This window comes from Ictalurus furcatus, chromosome 29 (assembly GCF_023375685.1).
Source record: "Ictalurus furcatus strain D&B chromosome 29, Billie_1.0, whole genome shotgun sequence".
Classification (NCBI taxonomy): Eukaryota; Metazoa; Chordata; class Actinopteri; order Siluriformes; family Ictaluridae; genus Ictalurus; species Ictalurus furcatus.
Genome location: NC_071283.1, coordinates 4,227,599 through 4,250,958, shown reverse-complemented (window position 1 = coordinate 4,250,958; position 23,360 = coordinate 4,227,599). Strand labels below are relative to the sequence as shown.

The window sequence follows — 23,360 nt, the reverse complement described above, 5'->3', positions numbered from 1 at the left end:
TGTGCATTCGAGTGTAAACAGGAAGTTGGTTGCTAGTCCAAATCGGCGTTCCGTGTAGGGCTTTGTTGCGATTGCTCTAATCATAGCTCGCCTCTTGTGCATGTAGCAGCTGCAGTATTGTAAAATACAGAATTTAACTGCACACTGGCTGCTAAGAATGACAACAAAGCCAGCAAAGCTTGCAGTTCAGTCTCCGTGTTGGTGTGTATACGATCAAGATAGCGTAATGGTCATATGGTAGGGGCTTGACGAATCAGGGAAGGATACGCGATGATCCAGAAGACCCAATCAGGGGGCGAATGTGGGCGAAGCCAGGCCTTCGTTTTGGTCTGTTTACACTGAAACACGAGCCCGGAGTTTTTCCCAGGTCTTCTGCGTTTCCAAAAGTCTCCCTTTTCCAGGGTCGAAAACGATGGAGTAGTGTAGACGACAGGGGTAACCGTAGCAACAGTTATGCGCTTTAAAATAAAAATGCACTAGTGTAAACAGGGCCTAAGGTAGGCTTAATACCACCCTGCTGAGCACTCACTACTGTTGCTGAGTTGTACTCCTGCATTACACTCTGATCATCAGACACTCAGGTGGTCGGCTATCAGCACTCTACAACAAGATGGACCTTAAGCTTAGAATATGAGTTCTCTTGGCTCATGCCTGTTGCCCGGTTCTGTTCCAGCAGTGTGGCAAAGGAACTTAGCTCTTAGCCCCGCAAGCTCTGCAGTCATACCTGTTGGCTGTTTTGCTCTTTTGTTCGGTGATTTATTAGTTATACGTCTATGAAAATGACTACGAGTAGATTTGTGTTTGCAGATAACTAATCATTTAAAACATACAGTGCTGTGAAAAATTATTTGCCCCATCCTGATTTTTTGTTTTTTGTATATGTCATATTAAATAGTTTTACATCTTCAAATGAAATACAACATAAAACAACAACCTGCTGTTGTTGTTTTGAACACATGGTACAGTTTTTATTTTATTTATTTATTTTTATTGAAGCAAAAAAAAAAAGTTATGCAACACCTATCACCAATGTGAAAAACTAATTGCCCCCTTAAAATTAAAATCTGGTTGTGCCACCTTTAGCAACAATAACTGCAACCAAACGCTTCCGATAACTGGAGATCAGTCTTTCACTTACCCCTAGAACTCGGATTTACTCCTAAGATTTGGATCATTGTCTTGCTGCATAATCCAGCTGTGCTTGAGTTTCAATTTACGGACTGAAGACCGGACATTCTCCTTTAGGATTTTCTAGTAGAGAGCAGAATTCATGTTTCCCAGGCCCTGAAGCAGCAAAGCAACCTCACACCATCACACTTCCACCACCATGCTTGACCGTAGGTATGATATTCTTTTTGTGGAATTCTGTGTCTGGTTTACACCAGATGTAACGGGACCCCTGTCTTCCAAACAGTTCCACTTTCGACTCATCAGTCCACAGAACATTCTCCCAAAATGTATGAAGATTTTAAGGTTTATGGTGTGTTTTGGCAAAATTCAGACAAGTTACTCTTCTTGGTTAGCATTGGTTTCTGCCTCACCACTCTTTCATGGATGCCATTTTTGCCCAGTGTCTTTCTGATAGTGGAGTCATGAACAGTGACCTTTATTGATACAAGAGAGGCCTGTAGTTCCTTTGATGTTGTCCTTGGGTCTTTTGTGATTTCCTGGATGTGTAGTTGCTGTGCTCTTGGAGGAATTTTGGAAGGTCGGCCACTTCTAGGAAGGTTCACTACTGTGCCGAGTTTTTCCATTTGTAGATAATGACTCTCACTGTGGTTCTTTGGAGTCCCAGAGCCTTTGAAATAGCTTTGTAACCCTTCCCAGACTGATGTATTTCAATCACCTTCTTCCTAATCCTTTCTGGAATTTCTTTCAACTTTGGCATAGTGTGTTACTGAGTAAGACCTTTTAACCAACTTCATGTTGCTGTGAAAGTTCTATTTAAGTGTTGATTTGATTGAACAGGGTTTGCAGTAATCAGGCCTGGTTGTGTCTAGTCCAGCTGAACCCCATTATGAATGCAGATTCATAGATCTGGGGAATTAGTAACTATGGGGCCAAATACATTTTCACACAGGCTCAGATGGTATTGGATAACTTTTTTTGCTTCAATAAAAACATTATCGTTTAAAAACTGTATTTAGTGTTTACTCAGGTTGCCTTTGTTTTTATCTTAGATTTAGTTTTAATTTCTAAATAATTTAGTATGAGATGTACACAAAAACAGAAGAAATCTGGCTGGGGGCAAATACTTTTTTCACAGCACTGTATCTGTTAATATGCTTTTGGAAACAGCCTGAATATTTCATATAGTGTAAAGTTCCCTCTCTCTCTCTCTCACACACACACACACACAAACACACACACACACACACACACACACACACACACACTCTTCCATTTTATAGCTCTCAGGGGCTTCAAGAGTAAACAGTAAGAATCTTGTTCTGTGGTGTGTGTTGAGTGTGTTGCACCCTCATTAGCATGTCCGTTATATACATCTCTGCCTGCCCATTATCGCACAGGGGAAGCATTGTAGCATGTCTTACCACTGAGTCCACGATGAAACTGCAGCCAACAATCTCCAACGAGTCAATGATATTACTGATGGGTTTGCATTGAGCTACCTCCATCATTAACTACAGGAAAACACACATTACAGCATTAGAAGTCAGTTTTACATCAATTTTATAGTATACAGTACATGAACAACGAGGTACACACACACACACACTCACCGAAAGCTGAACCCAGTTAACATATTGTCTGAGGTATCCCATCAGATTCTTTGCGTATTTATCTGTCTCCTGTTATAATGATAAGAAATATAATATCCATGTTTTAATACGAATATACAATATGAATATTCAAAAACCTTTGAATTGTTATGTTCTGACTGTTCGACATTAGACCCTTTAAGACCCCATATTGTATTTTTATGTTTTATAATTTATGATACACTTCTTAAATCGTCTAGCCAGATGACCTCTTGTAGAAATAAATAAATTAAAAAACGCACGTGCGTAGATAATTTCCAACACTTATTGTAGTCATTTTGTTTTCTCGGGGTTATTTCCTAAACTGTGTTCTATTGGGCATATAATACACTAAGTAGGATCTGGAATACCTTGTTATACACTATGTAGTGAACATGGGATTGTATTCATAATTGAAGACTTAAGCTGAGTCCAAAGGTCTCTGCATTACTAGTCTGCTTATGTGTCGGTCATTTGTATTTCAGGATGGCCTATTTGGATTATTAAAAGTCCTCGAGTGTAATTCACGCCACTGAGTTTCTCAGATTTTTCTTGAATAGAGGCATAGGAGAAGGGTTTTTGCCTTTAAGAAAGCAACAACAATAACAACAAACCCCACGTAAAACATGGACAGAAAATGTGGGCTGATAATGTGGACAGAACAAGACACAAGAAGAAATGAAAACAAAAGAATGACTAATTTGACAATATACAAATGTCATGACGGAAAGCAAACAAATGAAAGTCTGAAATATAGTAATACAGTGAAATATTCACTGAAAAGGTGTCTTCACTTAACAAAATGGCATCTACCCATGCTCATAAAATAGCATGTATGCTGAAATAGAAATAGAAAGAGCCTGATTTTATTGATAAAATTCCTTGAGGTCCTTGAGATAAGCAAGACTGCTTTTCATCGCGTCGGAAAATGAGTTGATTTATACGATAGCATACTGTTGTTGTTAGTTACTGACAGTATAATATTATAGACTCATTAATAGTGGAATGCATTCAAATACTGGAGTAATAAAAATATGTGTACACCTGACAACTCTACATAGTAGTGTCTGCTACAATACTACTCGTATCTTGATGTACTGTGTATGAATGAATGAAGTCATCACTGTCGCACTGATACCTTTTTGACCACATGTGAGGCATTGTTGGCAATTAGATACTCTGCTGTAGCAATGGCACTCAGCACATTAGTCACTTTCGTCTGAAAGAGAGGCAATTAATAAATGAACAGTGTGTGTGGGTGTGTGTGTGTGTGTGTAAAAACGGTATAAAAAAGACAACTTTGAGCTGTGGACTTACAGGAAGTTCTTCGACTGTGGTCTGTAGTAACCTGATGCTTTGACTTAATGAGCTCTGGAAGAGAAGCATTGCTTGAATACACAACACACACAAGACTGCTACAGATAAAACTCATGACACACATCATCCCTTATGTTCTGTTCCGGTTGAAAAGACCTATTTTACATTTCTGTAAAAGTGAAACTGCTGAAACTGATTTTCCAACAAGCAGGGCTCTGTAAAAAAAAAAAAAAAAATTAAAAAAATCCCCCAAAAATCTGCCTGTTTTTGCATCAGCCCACCCTCGGCACCCAGGAATCCATCTCGCCTGAGTTTTAACAATTGCTGTTTGTTTCCCAGCTCATCAAAGACTCTTTCGAAAACACCATGCAGCAATGCACCACTTGCTAGGATTCCAGTCTGTGAATCCAGTGGGTTTTTTTCTCCCCTTGTTGTGTTCTTGCTTGTCGTATTTTTGATAATATTCTGGCCTTGGTTTCTTTCTCATCATTCTTAGTGTGTGTGTAAAGTCATTTCATTGGTTATCGGTAATTCCCAGGCAGTTTTTTTGTGTTGCCTACTCTTGGGGTAGTTTAGTTCTGTTCAGCTGACTGCTTTACCTACAGTACAGTACAAACCCACCTGAAAATACCAGCAATATGACTCATGTTGCTTCAGATAACAACATTTCAAACCAGGAAGTTTGAATGAGAAGCCAAAACATTCGGAGGATTTCTCTTGCAGTGTTCACGGTTTATCCACAGAAGCTTCAAAGGTGGCCTTTATTATTTCTCTTGGGCATAACAGTACAGCATTGTGGGGAGAGGAAACGTGGTAATATGGACAGTTCATCACTTTATTCCATGTTCAATCATCCACAATCCACACAATGACAATTTTGTGGGATATGCAGAGACAACTGTCTATCCCTAAACTAGCGGATTACCCTCTCAATCAGACCAGACAACCTTCTTCACATTCATCTAATCATGGGCAGAAGGTCAATCACTGAAATCTCTCATTCCCTATTCCATTTCCATTCATAGTCGGACCTCAGGCTGTTCCAGTGCTACCTGGTTTGCCAACCTGTTAACGTCCTGTTTCTCTGGAAGCTGAAAAAGTTCCAGCAGCCAATAATTAGTGGTTCCAGTGCAATGGGGAGGTGTTTGTGGCTCAGGTGGTAGAGCGGGTTGTCCACTAATCGTATTGTGGGTGGTTTGATTCCCGGCCCACGTGACTCCGCATGCCGAAGTATCCTTGGGCAACACCAAGTTGCTCCCAATGGCAAGTTAGTGCCTTGCGTGGCAGTTCTGCTACCACTGGTGTGTGTGTGTGTGAATGGGTGAATGAGAACCAGTGTAAAGTGCTTTGGAACCGCTAAGGTTAAAAAAGCACTATATAATTGCAGACCCTTTACCATATGAGAATCTGTTCATGCACAACTAGAGAGGGCTCTCGGGTGACAGAAGACCCAGGCTGATTGGCACCACAGGAAGGTAACTGAATACAGGTTGGGAGTAATAGTACAACTTGGGCTTGATTCTACAAAACTGTCTTCATGCTACATTGGACAATTCAAGATCCTCCATCACATCAACAGGGTGACATATAAGCTACAGTTACCATCACAGTTCTGAACATCACCATCTTTCTTTGACACTCCCCTTAGAACTGTAGTTCCAGTCAGCTCCTCTGAGACTCCACCAGCTGCTCTTATGGTCATGAGATCTCCAGCTTATGTCATGAGAGCCCTCCTGAACTCCCAGTATCTGGTGGACTCAGAGGGTTATGGTCCAGATCCCTGCCAAGGATGTTCTGGAGCCCCACCTGTAGGCAGGACTCCATCAACACTACCCTGATCTCCCAGCACCATTTGGGCGATCAAGCCTTTACACCCTGCCTTGGCAGAACGTGCCCAGTGCTCCATCTTGCCCGAGTATTAATACCTGTAGTTTATATACCAGTAATAGGAAACGTCTTCTCCTGACAAACAAATGTCATGGTCACTGTAGTACAGTCTTGTAGTACAACCTCTGCAATCACACCATGGTACTTCCTAGTTCTACGATATTTAAGTGGCTCATGTGTTTAGTGTGTGTGTGTAAGATCTGAGCCTGTGTTGCTTTGTACTGCTTTAGTGTTTATTAGACCCTTGCTTTGTTTGTTGGATTACTATTTGGCCTTGTTCATGCTATTGGCTGTGATTCGGCTGCATAATGACTTTAATTCTGGATCACCTTTCTTTTATAAAACAAAGGTTAAATCCATGTTGCAGTGAATGAAAAGCGATAGCCTGGGTCGCTACGAAGTGAACAGAACATGAGGGTTATTGCCCTCAAAAATGATACACATACTGTACATTCTATGCTACTCACAACAAGTGTGTATAGAGGAATTTGGTTCCCTCATGAGACCCACACATCAAAACCAAACACAAAACCAACATGCACAACATCACATATTAGATCAATCACATTTCCTGAACACCTGGCTTACCCTGGCTCTGACAAATTTCTTTAGTTGCATATTGTAGGTTTTGGGGGGAGAAATAAAGGAACAGGTCAGATCTTCCGAATGAATGATTGTATGTTATTGTGTTTTGTGGACAAAGTGTGTAGGGGATTACCATGGCTTGCTCCATGGGCACTACTTGCTCTTTATGGATCTGTCTGATGCTGCTAGCGTGGCCCTTTAGCGCATTTCCGAGAGCACCACGTGGCTGAAAAGATGTAAGAAAGAAGACATTATAGTCATTGTAGATTTCTACTCTGTACTATTAACGCACACATGAGAGACATGGACGTAGGATGTGTAAGAACTGACGACACAAATAAATATAAAAGAACACACACATCTTAATCTTTCTTAAAAATACATTTTTCAGTAAATGATTCCTATCATTATGGAGACAAATGCAGATAAATCCACTCCCACTCATACATGCACATACTAGTAATTTAGGTTTGAAATCTCTTTTCAAAATCCCTCACTCAGATCCCTTCACATAAAAAATCTGTTTCCTGACTTGTTTGTGTACGTGTGTGTGTGTGTGTGTGTGTGTGTGTGTGTGTGTAGGGGGGTGGGTGGGGAGTTTGGGTTGGGGGGTGTCACCCTTATGAATAAGACTTCTGTCTGTCTCAGATGGAGACCACCATAAGTCCATAAATGTTCCAGAGATTAAATGCTATATGATAACTTGTCATAAACGCACACAGTTTGCTTCTGTTAATTAAAATATGTTAACATGTAATCATACACAAAGCAAATAAAGACTAATTCTAAGTTAAATGCGTATTGCAAATGTGCGTGTGCAGTAATAGATGCCTTATTAAAATCCATCCATAGATTTTCTGTACTGCTTATCCTACACAGGGTCACAGGGAGCCCGGAACCTATCCCAAAGGACTTGGGGTATGAGGTAGGGGACACCCTGGATGGGGTGCCAACCCATCGCGGGGGACAATCACACACACCCATTCATACACTACAGACACTTTGGAAATGCCAATCAGCATACAGCACATGTCTTTGGACTGGGGGAGGAAACCAGAGTACCTGGAGGAAACCCCCGAAGCACGGGGAGAACATGCAAACTCCACACACACATGGTGTGAACCCCCAACCCTGGACGTGTGAGGCAAACATGCCAACTACTAAGCCACGATGCCCTCAATACAATCCATTAATTCTCTATATAAATTAGCACTCAAACCTCACAGCACAGGGACTCCAAGCGAATGTAAACCATTGTTAGAAACAAACAAAAAAAAACCCAAAATCTAATGTTGGCTACGTTATCTGTATTGTATTTGCCACATTCTTACATTTTTGACTACTAGAAACTATTAATGCATGAACACCAGAAAATACAGACTGTTAATTAAAATGGATCCTAAGATTTTGAGATTTTTCACAAATAGGCCATCATTCCAGAAGGAACACAAGCAGTGATGGATTTGAGTGTTTAATTTAGACATGAAATATATTTATAATAAAATATATTGTGATTAGCGATCGTGTGTCGCTCTGACGTCACACATAGTTACAATGCTGTTTAATATTAGAAAAACCTTCTCACTCTTAGCTCCCAAAAACAAAAGAGCAAGAGCTTCTTTCTCACTCATCTTTTTTTTTCCCCAGCAGTGTTCGATGGCATATTTATCCAAGAGAAATCCAAGCAAACATGGGACCGAATGCAGTGCAGTTATATGACGCAGCTGCTCTGAGATATAGCTCTGAGCTGGAAGAGTTAGAAATCTACAAGATAGCAAGCGTGAAAGTATTCCCAGCTGTATTAGCAAAAAAGTTGAACCTTTGGAAGATGTTTGAGCAGAGTGTACAGATATCCAAATATGGATTTGAGTCATGTAAGACAAAAGCATTAATTAAGAATAATCATGACTGAATAAGTAATTGACTGCAATATATATTGCAGAAATAGTATTTAACTGTATATATTCACATAATATACACTCACTGGCTATATGTAAGGGCAGTGATAGCTCAGTGGTTGTAGGATTACTGATTGGAAGGTGGAGTATTCCTATTTTAGTCTCATTACAGACATGTACACACCTTAATCACATTATTAACGTCGTGTGGGAGTTTTCACTGCATTTTGCGACAGGACACGTACACACATGGCAGCGCTCAAACGTTTAACGGCAAACAAGAGAGCACGGCTGCGTCCCAAACCGCATACTTACCTACTACAGTATATAATAGGAGAAATACTTGTATCTCAGCTAATATATAGTAGGTAAGTACGCGGTTTGGGACGCAGCCCACGGCTTCAAGCAGTCGTCTATTTGCACGTACATCATGAAAAATAATTAACCGCACTTGAAGATTTCATAAAATTTAAACTGAAACACCCAAAACTGTATACGGTGCCATAACAAAGACCAACTGTATGTCGATACGTGAAATTCTGGAGGGACGTCGGACGGCGTGGCGCGGTGACATAATGACGTGTACCGTTAATCCATCTATGTTCTATAACATGTACAACAGGAACATGAAAGGAGTATTCTAAAAGCAACTCATGTAAACACCTTAATCACAAAATTATCTTATTCAGAATAAGTTCAATAATTAGATTACTGCTGTCCATGTAAACGTAGTCAGTGCTGGGTTGAGAACCAGTCCACCAACCAAAAAGTGCTAAGTTGACACTGATGAAGAGCCAGAACACAATTAACACATAAGTTGTAGTCTCATGTACAACTGAATACATCAGTGAGGTAGGTGTGTGTAATAAAGTGGCTGGTACAGTAAGTGTACTTTTAAAATATCTGTTCATTGGTGGTCCTATAAGGGTCCTATTTCACGTTCGACATATACAGAGTTTAAGACTTTCGAAAGTTTCGTTATTGCCATTTCTGCGTGTTTCCACGTTACAGACAGAGTGCTTTTTATGACAACGCTGTTTTGCTCACCAGACGGTCTGCCTCGGCCTCCAAATCATTGGCAAAGGAGAGAAGATCTACGACAGTTACTCCTTTATTGACCTGCCAAAACAAACACACACACACACACACACACACAGAGTAAAAAAAAAAAAAAAGAACTAAACATAATGATCGTGGGTGGTCAATACATTTACAAGAAATAAAGAGATTCTGGCCAGTAAATCTATTGTGTTCACTGGCAAAAGCAGAAAGTCTGGCAAAATATTGTGGTTGTTATAGTTCTGAGCCTTGTTATCTTACTTATCATTGATGTGCGTTTGTTTTGTTTACTCTTTTAGATTGTCCTATGACCTGATGGTTATATGTCTATATATAACACAGCAGATGCTTGGACTTTGTATTAAATCGCATTTGCATCTCTCTCTCTTTGAGTGTGTTCATAGTGATACTGGCATCCTAATATAGCATTATATTCATATTTGATATACGTATATACAGATCATCCATAACATTAAAGCCACTGACAGGTGAAGTGAATAACATTGATTATCTCATTACAGTGCACCTGTCAAGGGGTGGGATATATTAGTCAGCAAGTGAAAGATGGGCAAGTGTAAGGATCTGAGCGACTGAGGGACAAATTGTGCTGGTTAGACGACTGGATCAGAGCATCTCCAAAACGGCAGGTCTTGTGGGGTGTTCCCGGTGTGCAGTGGTTAGTACCTACTAAAATTGGCCCAAGGAAGGACAACCGGTGAACGATCAACAGGGTCATGGGCACCGTGCATGCCTGGTCGGATCCCACAGAAGAGCTACTGTAGCACAAATTGGTGAAAAAGTTAATGCTGGCTCTGATAGAAAGGAGTCAGAACACACAGTGCATCACAGTTTGCCGCATATGAGTCTGTGTAGCTGCAGACCGGTCAGAGTGCCCATGCTGACCCCTGTCCATCTCCGAAGGCCCCTATAATGGGCACGTGAGCATCAGAACTGGACCATGGAGCAATTGAAGAAGGTGGCCTGGTCTGATGAATCACAATTTCTTTTACATCATGTGGATGGTCGGGTGAGTGTGCGTTGCTTACTTGGGGAAGAGATGTCACCAGGATGCACTATGGGAAGATGGAGAGCTGGCGGAGGAAGTGTGATGCTCTGGGCAATGTTCTGCTGGGAAACCTTGACTCCTAGCATTCATGTGGATGTTACTTTGACACGTACCACCTACCTAAACATTGTTGTAGACCAAGTACACCAACGGTATTCCCTAATGGCAGTGGCCTCTTTCAGCAGGATAATGCTCCCTGCAACACTGCAAGAATTGTTCAGGAAAGGTTTGAGGAACATGACAAAGAGTTCAAAGTGTTGACTCTGCCTCCAAATTCCCAGATCTCAATCCGATCGAGCGTCTGTAAGATGTTCTGGACAAACAAGCCCGATCCATAGAGGCCAGACCTCGTAACTTACAGGACTTAAAGGATCTGCTGCTAACGCCTTGGTGCCAGATACCACAGCACACCTTCAGAGGTCTTGTGGAGTCCGTGCCTCGACGGGTCAGAGCTGTTCTGGCAGCACAAGGAGGATCTACACAATATTAGGCAGGTGGTTTTAATGTTATGGCTGATTAGTGTAAATGTGTTTGTGTGTTGTCACCATGCGTGTTACCTCTGAAAGGTAGGCCTCGTAGTTAATTTCTCCAAGGCCTGCATTAGCAAAATTGATGAGATTGTCTTTTCCTTCTTCCCCCAGCAGGATTATTCCTTCCAGGTCTACATTTACCTCCTCAAATATCGCTGCCAGGTCATGGTTATTCTGTAAAGCATAGATATAGATACAGTGCATTCAGTTTTGTACATCTTGTTCAATTCTGCACCACAAACTGAAAATTAAATGGAAAACCTCTGTACGATTCCAAACTGCTTATTTGAAACGGACAAAAGATGACTCTCACCACGGTTCTGTTGATGAACTGGACGAAGTGGAACTGGTTCTCGAGTTGTAGTGCAGAATATATCCCATTATTCTCATAACACTCACTGAGAAATAAAAACACAAATAATGTCTTATTGCTGTGGTGCAAACACACACACACACACACACACACACACACACAATAGCCATTACTTTGTGTTACTTATTTCTTCACAATTCTGCAGATACACAATGTGAATATATTACATAACATTACATCTTTTTTCATTTCTATAATCGAATAATCTATTCTTCCATCAGTAAAAAAAATAAAACTGATCAAGCAATATTAGTATTTTATGTACTTGCTCTATTTGAAGGTATAATTTGAGGTTTAAGAACCCTCAATGGTGTAAGAACCTACATACTAGTGCACTAGCTATGTCAGAAGTGTAGTTCTAATGACGCTTGGTGCTCAGTTCAGGTGCTCATTTTGTGAGATGCTCTCAAGAACGACTTCGTTCCTGCAACGCTTTCAAACAGCTTGTATCTGCTTGAAATCTGGCAATGGCAAGAATCAGCTAATGCTACAGCTGGGATCTTTGGGTTCTTTTTGTTCCTCCTTCATTCTCTTCATCACCGTGCTGAGGAACAGCGTGCTCATGTGGGAAGGCTACTCTTTACACAGCTGTGAGTAGTGATAGGAAGGTTATGAGTTCAAATCCCAGCACTGGCAGAAAACTACAGTCGGGCTCTAAACTACTCAGAAGAATGAATGAATTTATACTTAACAACTTTTGCATGATGCCATGTGCACCTCAGTCACAGAAGCAATAAGGTTAGAGATTTATCTAAGATGGGTTACAAAATAGTTCGAACACAAAATGTATAGACACACACACACACACACACACACACACACACACACACACCTGTACAGGCTGCCGATGGTAAGGTCAATGTTGGGGTTTTGAAACAGCATGTCAGGGAGGAAGTTCTTTTTGCCAGGATGGACCATGTACGGTGTGTCTAGGATCTACACAGGAAAAAAAACCCCACATGACTTACTTACTATTTATTATATCCTGTTCTAATAAAAATACTAACATTGTGAAAGTCAAATTTGTCAAACAGTTTTTGAGAAAGTCAATTGGGGCTTGAAAATTTGTTGTTCAATGGGACCCAGATATACTGTATAACTGTACACCATCTTGCCCAAATCAAAACATTTACGTCCAAAGCTCACACGAATCTCTCTCTCTCTCTCTCACTTTCTCTCTCTCCCTCTATTACTATATACCTACACCTAAATCTAACCATGAACACCAAGCAAAACCACATTTTGGCTCTTTTTAAATGCTTTAAATAATTAAATGAATATATTTGGTGTCCTTGTGGGGACATTTGGTACCCACCAACATATAAACACACACACACGCACATACGCACGCACGTACGTGACCCCTCAGACTGACGTAACTTCAGGGAAGTGCAAGTGTGAGTTACACTCCTTACCCTTGCCAAAACCAACTCCACATTACTGAACACCACTTAAAACATACACATAAGTTTGATTTATTTATTTATTTATTTATTTATTTTTGGTACCTTAAACAGTTGTCTGTTGGCCAGAGGCTCACACACGAGCTTCTCCACATTTCCTCCAGTAACAAATGTGGTGACCACAACTCCCATTAGCACCCATGAAAAGATGAAGCTAAAGCCAACGCCCCTGAGATTTCAAAGACAAAAACACAAAGGTTATAAAGAACAATTCTAATTCAGCTGTGCTGTGAATGTAGCCTCTGCCGAAATCTCTACAATTCATTAATTCGCTACCAAAGTCATAGACCTCCTAATATTAGAAGTCTAATGTTAGCTAGATTGAAGTATGTCTAGCATTACCTTTGCTAGCTGTAGTTAATGACATGATTGAACAGAGATAGGGTTTAAGGGTTTCTCAAACCTAGTTGTAGTAGCCAGTGTTGTTGAAATAACGTGATTGTGTCACAGATAAAACACAGCCTTAGCTCGGAACATATAAAACCACAGGGTTTGTGTGCGTCTTCATATACACAGAAGCTTTGAAATTGAATTAAAACATTCTTAGCTCTACTGAGGTGATTACTTCCTGACCATGTTTGTTCTCTCTCTCTCTCTCTCTCTCTCTCTCTCTCTCTAGTATTGACCCAAAAGCAAGCTAGCTAACATACCGGCTAATGCCATAGCACCCTAATCTGCATTATTTTTTCGAGCTAGCAATTGGGACATTCTTAAATTGGAATTAAAGTGTATCACACGCTGGCCTTGAGACTGAAGGATAAGTCTGCCAAAGTGCCGGCTGCAACATAACGTAATGGGCAGTGGTAATGCGCAGTGATTGTTGTAGACACCAAACAGACGTCTATAGACACATTTACAGATGGAATCTCTATTTAATGGAGAAGCAAGAGGAAGTATTTCCACACTGGAGAGGTAGTTTAAGGGTGAGGCTATTGAAGCCCATGGTACCAGATTACGAGAGAAAGCGTTGTTTTGCAAATATTGGTAGTTGAAAGATCAGCTCATTAGAGACAGATTGTTTCTTGGAATCACTGATGAGAGCACACAGCATTTCCTGTTGAGAGAAAGGGAGCTCAAAACGGCATCAGCTATCGATATCTGCTGAGCTGCAGAACTCTGGAGGAAAGTGTTGGCACAAGGCAGACTTGAGGACAGTGTCCACGCCGGAGATGCCTGATTCGTTGGACTCTTAATCAGATTGAAAATGTGCGCCTGAAAATGATCATCGAGACACTTCCAGATGAGCGGAGGAAGACGCTGAAGGTCGCATTTGCTCTATCATGGCTGTGGCAGACACAGATCTGCCAGGAAGGAACTGTTTTGTTTTTAAAAAAAATTCACCTCTGCATAGCATCCAGCAATGATATCATTTGGATTCAGGGGTGACGTGAAACATCATGAGACAATAGGACAATAGGAAACTGATATCCTGCCAAACTAAGCTGAGGCAAAACAATACTCATGTACTCAGGAAAAAGCAATGAACTTTCTTGGGATATTCAGGATGCAATGCATGTTAAAAGGGCCAAGATACAAACTGGAAATTGTGGTCAGGCTCAACATGTGAACGTTTGGGACGGATGAACTTCAATGTCCGAGAGGAGCTTTACAACGTTAAAAAAGACAGTCACTTTTAATTGGCACACCTACTGTACCAAACAACAACTCGTCAGTATGTATCACATTGTGTTTAACAGTCCCACAGTGTCTCTGCCTGGGGAAGTTCACCTTGATCTAGATCAACCAGTCACACCAATGCAGCGATCGTGATGGAACGTCCCAGCAGCCCTCAAAGCAACTCTTAAAACTCAATTAAGCATGAGCAAGATTGCCATCTAGCCCCAGTTAGTGAGCCCATTAGCAATTTGCATTAATCCTAAATCTCTGAATTAAGTGCTTAGGAGGCCCCATTACATCATGGACGATGTCCTTTATAAGCTCCCAAAAGGCTGTATTTTCTCACTCGGATGTTCACGTTGCATTCTTGCAGTGCAAACTCGATAGGGAAAGCAGCTTTCCAAGAACAATTTGGACACCCTGTGGCAGGAATCATTGTTTCACACTGCCATTGCAATTTGGGGTCTCAGTGCCACCAGAGATGTACCGGAGAACCGTGAAATGCTGAATGGACCGAGTGGTGTGGAGCTAACTGTGATGATATACTGGTCATTCACTTGGGAGATTCAGAGGAGGCCACCTGGCACAACAATTCTAAGCTCATCATCCTCATCAAGCACTATACATTTTGCTAGTTATGGTCATCCTGATTGGGCTATCCTGGACTCTGGCCCATAATTTGACTGTGCCATCTTCAGAAATGTGCCCAAAACTGGAGCATTGAACATCTGAAGCCCAATGAGCTGTAAGAACTGTCAAGAACCTCTGTAAGCAGTAATAATCCATGGAAAGGCATCTTCCTGTGGAGAAACACTCCCACCTCAGGCAGACAGCAGCCCAGCACAGAGCCTGATGACACACAGTATTAAAATGCCATTGCCTCTGCTTGAGCCATGCATTGTTACAGGTGTTTTTGGAGAAGCTGCACCATACAAGACAAGTAGCCAAGGGAACTTATAACAATTCCAACTTAGACCTTCCAGAGCTGAGCATGGGGCAGAACATTACGAAGAAACCTTTACCAAGAAGGTGCCACATACTGTTGCAATCAGGTGTACCTTAGGCCAGCCTAGCCCACCCTTTCGGCGTTTCAGTTCAGGAACAGCACACATTGCTGCCCAACAGCACTAGCCAGGACTTATAGTTCAGGGTCAGGAAGGATGACCTACAATTGCCTTCCTGCAAGTCAGCCAGCCTCGCTTCTTTGACACCATAACAAATTGCATAATTACTTACATGGCCTTGCCTTAAAGTTAATAATTGGAGATGTAGTTACTGTTGTAGTACAGTAGTAGTAGTAGGATATGGCTTTGCCTTAAGCATACTGTTTGTTTACCATAGTTTGCTGCTCCTCAATTCTCCAAATGTTAAAAGGGAAATGTCTTGGGGACTGCTGACACCTAGTGGCAGGAGTTCACAAATAAAACCCAACTTCCCACTTTGAGCATACAGAACCACAGATTTTGTGTTTCTTCACACAATAACAAATAGAACAGATTTTTACTTGTACATAGTTGGACCTAATGGCTAGTTTATCATTTAACATTCATTTAGGAAAAAACATCCATATCTTAGTGGTTAGAAATATATCTCGGTGCCTTCACACTAACTAGTTTATTTATTTAAAAAAAACAACACCAAAACGTAGCTAGCTAGTTACATGTAAATATTTCATTCTAAACAAATCTAGCATTCTGTAGAAGTAAGATGAAAGAAGTATGACTAAATGATTAACAGGAGAACCGTCTTCCATCTTCGTAGCATAATGTTATTTATTATTGCATTCAAATTTTGAAATGTTCCTCCATGTTTTTCTTCAGTTGCTCAACAATAATAATAGTTGATATTGTCATTTGAAGAATTCGGAGACAATTTAACCAGATGAAACTTTCACTATGTTTAAAACGGTAGCTTACTATTCCCTACATCGAAGATAAAACGAGTACTGTGTAGTACAGTAATACGGGCAGTGGAAATCATGATTCAAAGTAAATGAGTTTATACTACACTCTGTATTCTGGTGAAGTCATATTCTGTCACATTTTACAATATCAGTACTCTGTACACTGTGGGGTTTCCTTTTGTATCATTGAAATGTTTTATTATTTCCGAATGTAAAGATATATAGAACACAAATCGAGTGAACTATGTACAGACAGATGCCAAGAATCCTGCCCACATTGAGATAGAAGTGACTGGGTAGGTAAAATAAATGAGTTAAGAGATCAAGGCTTTAATTTGTCCAACAACACCTCAGCGATTTACGCCCAGCTTTGAATAGTCTTATCCTTTACACCGTTGAGCTTAGCAGTGGTTCCCTCCACTGTTTGGTTTCCACTGTTTTGGTACGTTCCACTGTTTGGTTTGACTGGCTACTGTCCATGACTACAAAATGGTGGACACCCAAAATAGAGCACGAAGATATGATTTTTGAATGAATTTTAGACAAATGGGAAAATTATTCTTGGCTGACCAAATTGTGGACACAATATTAAACAATGTATGTGGCAAAATTTGGCAGCATTATAATTTTTTTAAAAAAAAATATTTAATTATTAAATAACTATGATTGGATATTCATTGGATTGAAATCTTTATCTGTGAACATGTACTATCTTTTCAGATTCGACTCACACACGCGTAATCTAACTTACGCCATGAGGAGATTGCCGCCTGTGTTTGAGAGGCAGCCACGTGTTGTAGGTGTGGTGTTCTTATCGTGGCCACACATTCCACACATCAAACCCAGAAGGGTAAAAGTCAGGATCAGCACGACCATGCAGCACAGCACCACACACCCCATCCACCTAAAGAGTGTGTGTGAGAGAGAGAGAGAGAGAGAGAGAGAGAGAGAGAGAAACCCAAATTAAAATTGTTTTCGGTGAGAATTTTTAAAAAATATTTATTTGTTTTTATTGGATGGCCTTTAAATGAAAGGCTGCATGTCTGAGTGGGATTTCATAAGAACATATTTAGTCATATTTGACAAAGTTGTCCTTATGTTCCAGAAAGGATCAATAAAATATCTTTTAGAAAATGAATACAGTATTAACAATAAATATCATTGTGGAACCCCAGGCTCTGTAAACAATAGAAAGAAAGAAAGAAAGAAAGAAAGAAAGAAAAAAAAAAAACACGATTTCCACCATGTGAACCATCCAACCAATCAGGAAAATGAAAAAATGAACTAGATATTCAAGAGTACAAGAGTATTAGCTCTAATATAGCACTATGGTTTGGTGTCCCGTTACCTGTAAAAGTCAAACTGGTCAATCTGTGGGTAGAATGCTTCTATGTCCTTCTCTGTTTCTGTCAGAAACCGAGTGAAGTTCTCCAGCGCTGGTTCCACTGGGAACGCATTGGTGAAAGCAATAATCTCTGCTTCTGACGTATCCAACAAAGCTTTCACTTCTTAAGCACAAAAAAGAGAGACATGCAGGTATGCTTAGGTGTACACATGGAGGTAAGATAGCAGAACCAAGCTTGTCTTGCACACAAAGAAGGTAAAAGTACTAAATATGTACTAAAATTCCTGTCTGAGGACACGTGGGTCAGCTGAGCCCCTTCAATATAAAAAGTAAGGAGTAAAACACGACGAGGCGGTGTGATGTCTTTCCAATAACCGCACATCCAGCACAAACAGCTGGAAAGACGCATTGCACATTTTATTCCTTTATAGTTGTGTGTAATGTTGTGGAACATTGGGCATGGTCCTTGAGCAAGGCCCTTAACCCTCTCTGCTCCAGGGGGCGCTGTATCATGTCTGCCCCTGCGCTCTGACCCCAACTTCCTAACATGCTGGGGTATGCGAAGAAAAGAATTTCACTGTGCTGTAATGTATAAGTGATTCATAAAGACTCATTATTATGTTGTTTCTCCTCCTTCTTCATATTCACATAGTAATAGCTGACGGAAATTTCTTTGGCTTTGGAAATTCATTTAAAATCTGTTTTTGGATAAAATCACACCTAATATGTAGTAAAGGTGCAAAGCAGGAGAAAGGAAAGTGCAGTGATGAGAGAGAGAGAGAGAGAGAGAGAAATAGAGAGCAAGAGAAACTTACTGGGTAGTGCTGAAGTTCAAAACAGAGGAGTACAGAAACAGAAGAAAAAACAAATCAGCATTGTGTTTAGTAGAAATGCATACAGTAAGACAGCACAACGCAGAATGTACATCCATCTTTCAGAAAGTTGCCATGTCTTTCATTTTCAAGCTTCCTGACTACATTCAGGAGACTCCATCCAGCTGATCGAACTCGCCCGCAAAGCACCTGAGCACTAGAACACTGAAAACTACTTGTTCTTTATTCTTTATTATAGAACGAATGAACGGTTATGTTCTAGTCGGGTCGAGAAGACCAATTATAAAGTTTTGATGAAAAGGTAACAATGCTAGAAATATACATAGATTTAAATTTCTTCAATGAAAATCATTTAAGCATTGATTCATATTGGAGATTATGTTCATAATTATGATATACAGTAGATAAGTTTTACAAAAAAATGTAAATCAGAAAAAAATGTAGTCTGTTGCATCCTAAATACCTGCTCTCAGGTGGATCTATTTATATTACTAGTAATAGATATAAACATAATGATTTCGTGTATCGTTAATGAGTGTAATAAACACTTATACTGTAGATAAGTGGATGGATGAAGAAATTCTACTCACTGCCCACAATGTCTTGTGTCTGTTCGCTCACTATACTGGAAGTGTCATTAAAAGCAGAGTAGCCCTAAAGAGAGAGAGAGAGAGAGAAGGGGGGGTTGATAATGAGAGAAGCATGGTTTTCCATGTATCATAATGGAAATGCTTTCTTGTATTGATTGTCATTTGTCTTTTAATTGAAATTGTTACACAACGGACTAGATCAGTGATTCCCAAACTTTTCCAGGGCGAGGCCCCCCAAATGGCATTAACATTTGACCGAGGCCCCCCTTTTGCAAGGTGTCTTTAAAACACATTAAAAATACAGACTTCTGAATATATCCCCCCCCTTTTTTTTTTTATTAATAATTACATCTTACATCTTTACATTGCATTAGGAATTGATTGTGTGTGTGTGTGCATCTGAGAGTGAGAAAGAGAAAACATACATTTATTTATTTTTCACACCAAATTGTTGAGGCCCCCCCGGGCGCCCCCTGGCGGCACACAAGGGGGCCGCGGCCCCCACTTTGAAAACCACTGGACTACATGACAGATTGAAATGTAAGCGAATAGATGACACACATGTAGTACCTTCTGAACAATGTAGCTGAGATCCGTCTCCATCACAGTTTCTAGATTTGCTAACTGAGGGCCGACATCCGGTAGCTGAAACATAACACAAATCGCAGAGGAGGAATATTATTTGCGCGTCCAGAAATACAGGACGCACAGGAAATGTGATGGAAATGATTGTTTAATATGCTTGCAACAATACCCAGCAAATACATATACATATTTATACATACATACATACATACATACATACATATATATATATATATATATATATATATATATATATATATATATATATATATATATATGAAAAGAATGTGATCTAAAAAGAAAAATTAAAATGTTATGAATAGATGGGTCTGATGTAATAGGAAGCACTGTATTAGTAAAACGGCACATAATATTCAAGGTCAGTCGTAGCCAGTAGGTATACCTCAATACCCATACTGGTATATAGGTAATTCAATTATACAGTTACTGTTTAAGTATACATTATTGAAAAGGAAGTTTCATTCATGCCTGCTTTTACCTTTTAGCCAATATTTCGTCATAGAGTGGGACAAAATAGTATGGATGATGAAACATACGTGTGTCTTCGCGTGTGTTTTACCCCGTTAAAGTCGGCGCCGACAGCGAGCTGGTTGACCGCGTCCCGGATGTTGTTGCAGGCGCGTGTGGCGTTCCCGCTGCTGCAGGCTGGATCGTTGAGCGTGTTTGAGAGTGAACTGCGCTCCGACTGTAAAGACCTCCGCAGCTTGGTAGTTGCTTCTTGTAACGTCTCTAAAGATGTGCTCAGGTTCTCTAAAGCCTCCTTAGTGTCTCGCATTGCTTAACACGCACAGATGGGAAAAGACGTAGAGATCACACACAGGATGGACAGATAGATAAACAGAGTGGTGGAAAAGGTACGGAGAAAGGACAGTGAAGCGAATGAATTTGCTAAAACTAGACGTCATAAAAGAAACTCGAGTGGATGTTAAATATTTAGAAGCAAATAGTCAAAAATTTCAGATGAAATTCAAATTTGGTACATTTTTTAAAAATGGTTTCTATAAATGCTAATTCTTAATTCACACAACACATTTGATTCAACAATTCATACGAAAAGTAACTTTAGAAAGTCATTTATAGTCTAAAGTCTAAAGATTAAGACTAATTAGACGTTAATTAAACAAAGTGGATTGTGTATGCTATCTATAGAAGCTGCTATGAATTTGATTGGACGTTTTAAACATGTCTCGAAGTCTGGGAAAACCCTACACATGCTCAAATTTCAACATTTTCGACTTTTTCTCCTACGCCACCGGTTCTGGAACCGCCCAGGTGTTTTCTGAACTTATATATGCTTCTCTCAGTTACAATGAAGTAAGAACATTTTAAAGTCTAATCACCCCCAAAAGTAAAAAGGGAGGAAACTGCACTTGGGGGAGGAGCATCACGGACATTTTGACAATTGAACGGATTAGGTTAACGTTTGTTTTTTTTTTCTTCACTAAAGGCATGTAGCTAAGTAACAACTTAATCAAAGTCTGACATTCATTGTGTGAGGAAATTATACGTATCTAGCAGGCATTTAGACATCTTTAAGCAGACTGACTGTTTGTACCAGTTTGTTTGTTAACCTGGCTCTTTACTCAACATGAGCTTTCCATGAAAACAGAAAACACAAGATTAAAAGTTCAGCAAAACATTTGAAATATATTTATCACCACCTAAAGTAAAATTCCAAGTATGTCAAAAGTATGTTATAGGCAGAAAATTTGGGCCCAACCCATTTTCCGGTCTATTTTTTTTTTTTATTTTTTTTTTTTACTGTATGTCAAAATTCAACCACAGCAACATCCAACTGGTTTTCCCAGACTGTGACACATATAATTAATAAACATATCAGTAATAATTAATAAACAATGGTCGAATGCGCTGGACAGAATTGGTAGGCAGATGGAAGGTAAAAAAAAACAAAAAAAACTGTCATGATCATGAGTCATGATTGATCGTGGTGATTTGTAAGGACAAAATGTAATTAAGTAAGAGTAAAAAAATTTCCTTTTGAATGATATTCAGTTAAAGTAAAACACTCTAATACTAAAATAATACTTACGTTAAGTACTTTTAAACTCCAGACACAATCACAGATATGCTCGAGTAATGAACACACACGAACATACAGGCACGTTCACGTAGGTAAACACACAAACACAGATGACCCTACAGATACAACATGTACACGTGCAAAATGACCATACACGTACTGTTTATTCACATATACGGATTTTTCTGGACCGTCAAAACAATGATTTCTGAAAGCGACCATATTTAAAATGATATTTATTCTAATTCAGTATAATCGTGTAGAAATATAGAAACAGGTTTTGGGTTTGTTTTTTTTTGGCACACACTATAGGTTAGTCATCATAATTGAATCATTTTGGAATTTTACAGTACATCACCTACTTAAAAAATGTGAAATGATCCGTACTTTTAAGTGTTGTAATGGCAGGGTACGTTTCTTTCTTGAGGGCGAAGTAGCTCACATGGAAATGTTCTGCTCTAGTGTCCAAAGGTTTGTCACTTTAAATCGCAGAACGGTCAGGAAAGTACTGTCAAGCTATCGAGCAAAGCATGTAACCCTAAACTGCTTAGATATACAGTAGGTTTGGATCAGATTCCGGTTCATTTGTGATTCGCTTTGGATAAAAGTGTCTGTCGTATCATCGACAATTTTCACGATAATGGGGCAGTAAATGATGAAGTTTGTATGTTCAAACACATGAAGGCAAAATGAAGAAAGAACTGAGGGTCACAACACCACAAACTACAGCAGACCAAAACCAAAATCACATGTTCTACGTTCATGGCACAGGAAAGTCGGGTTTGATCAGTTACCTTTAATAGCACTTTCCACTTTGACTTTACAATAAAATCAGAATGCGAGAGAAAGAGAGAGAGAGAGAGGGAAAGAGAGGCAGAGCGATTAATGTTCATGTCCGTGTGTAAGCCAGCACATGTATGTCCATGTACGTTTCATCATCTTGTATTTGTGTAGCTTTGTAATAGATGAACTGTCGCAGGCCAAAAGTTATTGTAATGATAAAAACTAACGAATAATTATTACGCCAAATTGCTCGTCACGACAACAATCCCCACTGATTTCAAACGACTCAGAGAGTAAGTTCTCCTCTTGAATGGTGCTGTGTAAGAAAACAGTGTCATGTGAATTATACACTCATACATGCAGTTATCCAATCAGCTGCAATACTCAGCAGTGCAGTGCATAAAATGGTGCAGTTACAGGTCAAGAGCTTCAGGAGAAAAACAGCACCTGGTCTTTTTTTCCCCGTCTTCATCTGTCCAGTTTGGACGGTAGGCTTAGATTCCTTTTCTTGGCTTACAGGAGTGGAACGTAATGTGCTATTCCACTGCTGTAGCCCATCTGGCTCAAAGTTTGGCATGTTGTGTGTTTTGAGATGCGTTTCTGTTCATCGTGTTTGTAAAGAGTGGTCATTTAAGTGACCGTAACATTCCTGTCGGCTCAAACCAGTCTGGCCGTTCTTCTCACTGATGGCCATTCTTCTCCACC

At 39.9% G+C, this 23,360-nt stretch overlaps 1 protein-coding gene across 1 annotated transcript in view; it reads right to left on the bottom strand.

Annotated features, from left to right (window-relative positions):
* Nucleotides 1–23,360, bottom strand: part of prom1b (prominin 1 b) — a 52,229-nt gene that overhangs the window by 8,270 nt on the left and 20,599 nt on the right. The window contains exons 8-23 of the mRNA XM_053619263.1: nucleotides 20,391–20,608; nucleotides 19,796–19,870; nucleotides 19,226–19,289; nucleotides 18,618–18,626; nucleotides 17,806–17,965; nucleotides 17,209–17,361; nucleotides 12,983–13,106; nucleotides 12,307–12,410; nucleotides 11,415–11,499; nucleotides 11,129–11,275; nucleotides 9,494–9,565; nucleotides 6,682–6,774; nucleotides 4,077–4,130; nucleotides 3,898–3,978; nucleotides 2,742–2,810; nucleotides 2,553–2,642 (exon numbers count right to left, since the gene is read on the bottom strand). Of these exons, the coding sequence (XP_053475238.1) occupies nucleotides 2,553–2,642; nucleotides 2,742–2,810; nucleotides 3,898–3,978; nucleotides 4,077–4,130; nucleotides 6,682–6,774; nucleotides 9,494–9,565; nucleotides 11,129–11,275; nucleotides 11,415–11,499; nucleotides 12,307–12,410; nucleotides 12,983–13,106; nucleotides 17,209–17,361; nucleotides 17,806–17,965; nucleotides 18,618–18,626; nucleotides 19,226–19,289; nucleotides 19,796–19,870; nucleotides 20,391–20,608 (1,598 nt within the window). The remainder of the gene's footprint in view (nucleotides 1–2,552; nucleotides 2,643–2,741; nucleotides 2,811–3,897; nucleotides 3,979–4,076; nucleotides 4,131–6,681; nucleotides 6,775–9,493; nucleotides 9,566–11,128; nucleotides 11,276–11,414; nucleotides 11,500–12,306; nucleotides 12,411–12,982; nucleotides 13,107–17,208; nucleotides 17,362–17,805; nucleotides 17,966–18,617; nucleotides 18,627–19,225; nucleotides 19,290–19,795; nucleotides 19,871–20,390; nucleotides 20,609–23,360) is intronic.